Source organism: Vigna angularis, chromosome 2, assembly GCF_016808095.1.
Source record: "Vigna angularis cultivar LongXiaoDou No.4 chromosome 2, ASM1680809v1, whole genome shotgun sequence".
NCBI lineage: Eukaryota > Viridiplantae > Streptophyta > Magnoliopsida > Fabales > Fabaceae > Vigna > Vigna angularis.
Window position 1 is genome coordinate 44,307,719 of NC_068971.1, and position 8,853 is coordinate 44,316,571.

General features: G+C 30.9%; 1 protein-coding gene and 1 long non-coding RNA gene across 2 annotated transcripts; one reads left to right on the plus strand and one right to left on the minus strand.

The window, feature by feature from the left end:
* Window positions 1-1,463: 1,463 nt before the first annotated feature.
* LOC128195398 (uncharacterized) lies at window positions 1,464-5,058 on the minus strand. Its single transcript, XR_008246842.1, has 2 exons — window positions 4,968-5,058; window positions 1,464-2,235 (listed from the first exon to the last, which is right to left on the minus strand). It is a non-coding gene; the product is annotated as an uncharacterized LOC128195398 (long non-coding RNA).
* Window positions 3,529-5,386, plus strand: LOC108322412 (probable xyloglucan endotransglucosylase/hydrolase protein 32). The gene is made up of 4 exons (NM_001329810.1): window positions 3,529-3,738; window positions 3,833-3,933; window positions 4,074-4,291; window positions 5,009-5,386. The coding sequence occupies exons 1-4, from the start codon at window positions 3,543-3,545 to the stop codon at window positions 5,373-5,375; spliced, it is 882 nt and encodes a 293-aa protein (NP_001316739.1). The 5' UTR covers window positions 3,529-3,542; the 3' UTR covers window positions 5,376-5,386.
* Window positions 5,387-8,853: the final 3,467 nt, after the last annotated feature.

The window sequence follows — 8,853 nt, forward strand, 5'->3', positions numbered from 1 at the left end:
GTTAGCACTTTTTTTTAATATTGTAGATGGGCATAAAAAAGATGTTTCAAGAGAGAAAAATATTATTGATTTATCTATTCAAGACTCTAATATTATAAATAGACAAGTGACAAAAATTATCAATATTAAAAACTTATTTGTTCGTCTTTTATACTTATTTTTAGATTACGCTTGGATTGTATGATATTTTTTTATATATTTTGAATTGTCTTTCGAGTTTATCATCATTTTAGATTGAAATTTATTTAAATTTGAATTTAAAAAATTATAAATTTTTTTATTTAAAAAAAAACTTATAATTAAGTGAGCTAGTGAGTCAATCCGATTAACCCACCAACCAGTGGTGGGTCGGATCAGATTCGAATTTTTTCAGCTCGCTAATAAGTAAGCCGGGTTGAATTGACTCACTAAATGACCAACTCATGGTGGGTTGAACTAGATCGAGCCAGGTTACCTGTTTTGACAGCTCTTAATATTGATGAGATAGAAAAATAATAAATTATCTCAAAATTTTAAAAAATATATTATAAAATTAAAAAAAAAACAAATTCGTAATTTACATATTAAACATAACTAGTAATTTTAATCTTCCTAAGTTTATATCATGCCATTGCCACACTATAACTATCATTATTAAAATATTAACGGAATAATTATAATATCTTTCAACTTTCTTACCATAAAAAGAATATTTTTTTACACCTTCACATTATATTATTATCACTTCAAGTTAACAAGGTAGATAAAAATTGGCTACTATTACCTTCAATAAATTTAGTTGACTTTCATGGTCAGTAGATAAAGAAGTTGCCTCATCCCTTATTAAAAAAAATAGTATTAAAAAGAAATTAAAAATAAAACATTAACAGGAAAAACGAAATAAAATATTTTGAAAATCTTACATATTTGATACTTTATTTTTCAAGAGAATTTTGTTGAAAATGATAAATATTAATTTCTTAACACAGGTCTTAAAAAGGTTAGCCTTCACTGTTAGTCGGTGGACAAAAATAAATCACAATATTATATAAAACGTTATAATTAAATACGTTTTATCCCACGAAGTTACGTGATGAACATGATATGTAGAAAAGGATATATATATATATATATATATATATATATATATATATATATAATCAAGGATTTGTAGTGGTTACCTACTTGAAAAATTGGATGCTTCCTACTAGCTGTTTACGTGAAAGTTAGTGCAACTTTAAAGTCTGCATCAAATTTCAGTAAATCCAATTAACCTTTTGATTTTTCAAAGAAGAATGTTTGATTGTAATGTAAAAGTCTGAAGATGAACAATAAAAATAGAGAAAAAAAAAGATTATATATTAAAACCCACTTGAACAAAAATTTTGAACATACAAGTGTAATGTTGGCATTGTTACAATTATTGTGCACAATATATAGTTTTAAAAATTGAGGTGATTATGCCATTGATGTGAGCCTATATGTAGGAAAACATAATTCATATACATTCATCATTCGGTGTTTGTAACAAAATGAATATTAGTAGCTGACAGGCATATTCAAAAGCAAAGGCTCAGTGAGTGTGAAAAAGGCTATGATATAGGCTTTTGTTGGATGAAAAATGTGATTAAAGCAAAAGCATCCACATTGAACCTACTAATCCGAAAACATGACAAACACAAATTATTCAGACTCTAACATGTGTGATGCAAGAAGAATGCATAGAAATAGAAGGTTAATTTGACTTTTGCAGAGTTTTTACAAGAAGTGAAGTATTGAAGTTTTTGACTTGTCGGCCAAAGTGACCCTACCGGCCACCATCTTCCAACCTTCCTCCATTTCTCTTCCTCCGTGTGTGACCGACAAAACAGTGCTTGCCCCAATCTTGTAAAATTTGTCTACACATAGAGATCAAGAAAGAAGCTCTCTTGCAAGTTGTAATTGAAAAATGAGGGTGCACAAGTCCCCATTAAGCAGCACATTAATTATTTGCTCGCTTGATCAGGCTGCACTACCTGCTGTTACTTTCAAATCTATTTTGTGGGGTTATTATTATTTCTACCAATTCTTGAAGCCGTGTGTATAACAAGACTTGTGTTTCAATAATAGTACCTCCGTGTTTTGTGATTTTGTGGTTTGTTTCAAGGGAACCATGCATGCCTCAAGTTCATGTACTTCAACACCTCATACTTAAATTGTAGTTGGATTCATGGGGCACTGATCCACAAGATCAATTCGAAAAGAGCTTCGAACCTTCTGTTTCCATTAGCAGACAAAATTCAACGTCAAATTATTGGCTCACCACAGATTTCTTTAACATGGTCACTTTTGTTTTGATTATCTAAATTCACTCATACAACATGATCTTCCTCTCAGTCTACTTATCTGTATATTTGGAGTTATAATGGCATAGTTAACAAATTCTGAGTTATTAGCAGAACAGTGTGAGTGTACATGTTTTTTTCCTTTTTGTTTATCAAAGAGAAAAAAAAAGAAAAACATTTGAGGGCAATTGAAGTTAAATTCAGTATGGTTAGTACTTGTCCCTATTCTGAAGGTTTGTTTATGCTAAAAATGTGCATTGGTTGCAACCTATATGGACTCATTTTCTTGATTGATCAACATATTAAGAATATAAGGTATATTATTCTACCATGAGTAAGAAGGATTACTATACGTGTCGATCAATCATTCATGTGCCCCCATTTCCAATCAAATAAAGCTTTGGGGTCCATTAATGGATAGCTACTGACCCACCACTCCATTGATGAAATTCACATGCTATAACACACCGTTACTCACTTTGATTCATGAGAATTGACTAAATCAGAATCTGCCCCACATTGCCTTTCGTTTTAACTTTTATCTGTTTTATCATTTATTCATTGGCTCGCTTTGGTCCTTATATAGACATTTTATGCTTGACTGAATGGTAAGTGACACAACGGGAAGGGAAATCGTGTGGTGAAAAGCACCATACGATGGGGTTAATCCAGCTATTGCTTTCACAGCTCAGACAAAAATACCTGTAGCCTTCAATGAAAAGGGAAAAGCCTACAGACACAAGCCTAGGTTCTAGTTTGAATGTGAAAGCCATGCAACACAAAATAAAGAGCCACATTTAAGGCACATCCATCTACCCCTTCTGGATCCCATCACCTGTTTCAAGCTTTCCAACCTAGCTTACAGATTTTGTGTCATAAATAGATGAGGTGTGAAAAAGTAGTTCCTGTGGGAAAAAAGAAAGTTACACCAACCTAAAGCTGTGAAAAATGCAAGTTATAATTGAATCAATGATATGATATCCAACTATTAAAGACCTCCATTTTGTCTCTAATGATGTATAAATAATTATTACTGATATGTTTAATTCATCCAGTCCCTCCATAATACCATCATTTGATCTCAAATGGGGCCCCACTATTTTTCTTATTTATATCAAACTGACTACCACACTATTCTCCCATATGCACCTTACCTTGAGCAGTTTCTCTCTCACAACTTTCATTTATACAAAACAGCATCATTCTCCTTTCTGCTAACACTTTAACTAGCTTTTCTTCATGGCTCTCTTTCTCTTTGCTATTTTAGTCTTGATGGCCCCTTCAAGCAATGCCTATTGGCCACCCTCACCTGGCTACTGGCCAAGTTCCAAATTCAGCTCTATGAGTTTTTACAAAGGGTTTCGAAATCTCTGGGGCCCTCAGCACCAAAGTCTAGACCAAAATGCATTAACAATCTGGCTTGATAGAACCTCAGGTATGAATCCGATCACTTTCAATGCTCTCTCTTTCTCTTGCATGATATCATTGAAATCTTAATCCACCTTCACTGCTTTGTTTCTGGAGAACAGGAAGTGGCTTCAAGTCAGTAAGGCCATTTCGATCCGGTTACTTTGGGGCTTCCATTAAGGTCCAACCTGGCTATACTGCAGGAGTTATCACAGCTTTCTATGTAAGATATGGCCTCAAGAGATCATATAATAAAGTTTTATCGGTTGAAACTAACTTGAAAGCTTACACTTTTTTGCGTAGTGCAGCTAGTTAATTAATTGCTATTATTAGTGAATATAATGATTATTTGACTAATGGCAGCTCTCAAACAATGAAGCACATCCTGGTTTCCATGATGAAGTGGACATCGAGTTTCTTGGGACAACATTTGGAAAGCCTTACACTTTGCAGACGAATGTTTACATAAGAGGGAGTGGAGATGGGAGAATTATAGGTAGAGAGATGAAGTTCCATCTCTGGTTTGATCCTACCAAAGATTTTCATCACTATGCTATTCTGTGGAGTCCCAAGGAAATAATGTGAGTCACTATGCATAATACACTGTTACTGTTTCTGAATGTATGTGTGTGACTGTGGCTCTATTTGAAATTAAATGCATAGATTTTCAGTCCTAATACGAAAGAAAAGGATAGACAAGGTAGGAACTACTTCGTTTTCTTCTGAAGTAGATAGGTAGGAGTGAAGATCAAAGGAACTTAGTAAGATTGGATTCTGTGTATGTGGCATCAGATTGATTGGTTCTTATCATAAGGTGTCACGGTCCAGCCAAAACTGATTGGCTAGACATTTGATATTCAGAATACTTTTTTGATATAATTTTCTATAGAAAAGGACTAAAAATAAGTGATATGATTATTGAAAAATGTAGGAATGGTATAACCGGACTGATATTTTTGTAAGATGGAAGGGCAATAATTTCATTTTGTGAAGTTAAGGCAAGTAGGGATTTGACAGGAATAGACAATCATGTAGAAAAATGGTAGAATCAAGGTCACATGAGTGGCACAAAAAACCCAAGCATCAAAGTGTGGGGTAAGCAAAATCTGCTGACTCCCAGCTAATGAAAAAGCTAAAAGTAACATTTAATTAATTGATCTACTAGTTCCTTAGACAACCGTAATTATAAAATGAGTTTCAATTGTTGAGTGGTGCATAGGGTGAATCTTAAAAAAGGGTGTGTCTGATTTGTATTACCTGGTTAACATTGCTTTCACTGACATCGAAATGCGTGTCAGATTCCTAGTGGATGATGTGCCAATAAGAAGGTACCCGAGGAAGAGTGGTGCAACGTTTCCTCTGAGGCCAATGTGGCTATATGGTTCAATATGGGATGCTTCATCATGGGCAACTGAAGATGGAAAGTACAAAGCTGATTACAAATACCAACCCTTTGTGGCAAAGTATTCGAACTTCAAAGCCAGTGGTTGCTCAGCCTATGCACCACGGTGGTGCCACCCAGTTTCAGCCTCACCATATAGGTCTGGTGGGTTGACAAGACAACAGAACAGAGCCATGAGATGGGTGCAGAGATACCTGATGGTTTATAACTACTGTCAAGACCCCAAAAGAGATCACAGTCTAACACCTGAGTGTTGGGGTTGAACTTTGAAGTGTTCAAGTGTTATTGAAGATTTGATTATCTGGGAGTGAAAAAAATGTTACCTTTTTTTGGTCGCGAAAACTAAAACACTGTTGTCTTGTGATTTGTTTTGTTTTTTTGTTTGAGAAAGTTTGATTTACTTTATGTGGGTCAGTTGTGATGGGGCCCCTGGCTTGGCAGCTGCATAATGCAAGTGTACGGGGTTGTGCGTCCAAGGCTCTCAAGACACGAGAATATTTGGAAGATTGTGTGTTTTATTTTTTCTTTCTTTTAGACAGAGGAAAAGGAAAAGAAAGAGAGGGAAAAGGAATAATATGAATGCCTATGTCCAATGAAATGAAAAATGGGTAATGTGTATGGGTCGGTGAATGTAGCTCCATTGAGTGCGAATACTAAAAAACCACACACTTTATTTAATAATGTTATTGTCATTTCAATGATGAAAACCAGAACCTCTCTCTCTGTGTTATGGGGAGAGGGGTAAGTGTGTTTTCTTGCATGACTTTTTGGTGCATGTGAAACTTTATTACTACCATGAAAAAGCTTATTGCATGAAAATATATATTATTTGTAGCATGATTATGTAGGAGGTTGTGGACCTTTGGTTTCATTGGAAAGCAATCGAAAAGGAAATGGGAATATTTAAAAGAGCATGTAAATCATATGGAAAACTTTATTAATGGATAAATAATTGCATTACTTTTGTCGATGTATTCCATAATACGTGTGTTAGGTATTAATAATTGGTTTTAGATTTTCTTAAACAAGTAATGTTTATAGATATTTCTATTCAATAATAGAATACTTAAGAGGTTAAAAATATATTTGATTTTAAAAAATTATTAGCATGTCCTTATTAACTGTGAGGAGTCAAAATCATTTTAAAATAATGTTAACTTGATGTTTGAAATATAAAAAAAAAATATCTAATTCTGATTTTTAGAATTTGTTTTGTCTCTTTCTTCACTCCTTTATCCCTTGCATTCTATGTTTAGCTTTTTCTCAAAATGAACTAATTTCTTAGTAGAATTCAACCATAGTCCAATACATGTTTATTCTAAAAGATTCATACAAAATTCTAATTAAGTTCGAGTTATGTAGTTTTTTATTGAATCTATTATTGTATGCAACAGTAGGGCTATATAGAAAAGATTAAACTAAACCAAATTGATCCTATATATACTTGAAAAACTTGAATGTTTGGGAAAAGAAAATTAAACCAAAATGTTATTTTAAACTAGTTTTAACAAAAGAATTATTCTTAAATTAAACTGAACTTTAATTTATTATTGCATTCTATCTACCTATCCCGATTAAAATACCGTGATGAATCAGGAATCAATTGATTATGATTAGAGTCAATTAATCATCTAAATAATCTAAAAAGATGAGTAATCATGTTTAAACAAAATTGCATTGTGTTATATCAATCCTAATTAAAAGTTCATAGAGAAAACAAGATATCTAATAATTTAATGTATCTAACAATTATAAATACAAATTAAAAATATGGTTGTTGAAACTTTTTACTACTACGTATTTATTATAACATTACCAGAAAATATTATCCAAAAGAAAAATAAATCAAAAAATAAATAATAAAAAAATTATTTTAACGACCTTACACTCAGAAAATTATATTGGAAAATATTTTTAAAATAAGACTCCGAAGTAATAATAGTTTAACTAATTTAGATACTTCTAACACTTCCATTTAAAATAGTTTACCTTAATTCGGTTTCATTGAACAATAATATAATTTAGTTTCAATTCAATTATAATATAAATTTAATTCAATTTTATAATAATTTGATTTTAAAATTCAGTTCATTTTTATAATAATTCAGTTTTATGTATATATTTCATCAGTAGCTAATTGTTCATATTCATCTCATAATTAACCTAACCTAAACTTTCTTAATGGATTGTAAAGTTTTACCTTTAAACTTTAATATAATTAAATTTGAATTTTTTTTCAACTCTTTGGATCATCTCAAATTAGGATTAGTTAGTAAAACCATACAAATTGACTTGGAGAAGTTTAAACTAATTGGGCAGGTTGGCCAATGCATTATAGTTTTAAATCAACTCATCTCAAACCCAGGAAAATTGAAATTTTAGGCCATTAAATTATGGACATAAATTAAATATATACCTTTTTAGCATGATCATGACCTATCTTGTAAAAAGCTCACATAATCTGAGTTTTCACTTTAAAAGTTTGAATTGAATTTGACATTTTTATCTAACTCAATATAACTTATGATTTGCATCAAGCTTTGGACAAACTCTAACTACAGGCTTAATATTTTTTTTCGGATCTAACATCTCATTTCAAAAACATAAATAGAGTAAGTTTTTTTCTCATATTTAATGAGAATTCAAAAATAAATTTAAGTTTGAATTTAATTAGAAATAACAAAGTTAAATAACATGTAAAAATAAAATTGATAAAATTATTATTTTAATGTTTTATATTAGTATAATGTTAATCTCTTATGTAAATTTGATATATGTTTTTGTGTTATTTTTTTCTTATTAATCTTTTAAAAGATTTATCAATAACATTATAGTTGAATACTCATTTTGATCACTAACTTACATGTCTCCTCATCCACCTATATCATGTTTACTAATACAAACTCAAATTCATATAAGTGGGCGATTTAGATTTTATATCTTAAACACAAATTGAATGTAAGTGTTTAAAACTTGGTGTCATTGTGATCCAATCTAAAATTATTCACAAATGCGTGTAAAGAAAACTTTTTTTTTTTGCTTTCACTTCAAATCTTCTCATCACAACCTCATATGAAGAAACTTGTACCATTTTAATGAATTTCTAATAGAAAAATATAATGCAGATGAAGTTTTGAAAAAACCAGAAAAGTACAAACAAAAAATCAATTCTAACTGATGCCTACCTCGTATTTAAACAAAATTGTTCATAAACTAAGTGTGTCGCAAAAAAAGGGTTAGAAAAATATAACTTACTAAAAGTTTAATTAAAATTAACTTCACAGATGAAGATGATTCAATATTATATTTACAAATGTTCTTACAAAATATAGCACTCGCTTCTTTTTATATAACTAAAAGAATAAGAAAAAATGTTCATGTTTTTCCATCAGTTAAAGTTATAAACGTAATTAGTTGGCAAAATTCAATGGTATTGGTTTATTCGACAGGATTCAATGAATCAAATACACCACTTGCCGTTTCATGATTCAGCAAATTCCCTTAAAAAAGTTATGTTTTGCTTTGAGGTTTGGAATCCATTAACAATTACTAATTCTATCCATGTGTGTACATGTCAGATGAATATTTTATTTCTTAATAAATGCTTAAATTATAAATTTTGTTTAACCCTTCATGGAAGTTAACATTCGGTTAAAAACACTAATTTAAATGTATTGATTCGAACTTATTTTAATTGAACCAGAAACTCCTTTTAAAAAAAAATAATAAGTCTGTGTAAAT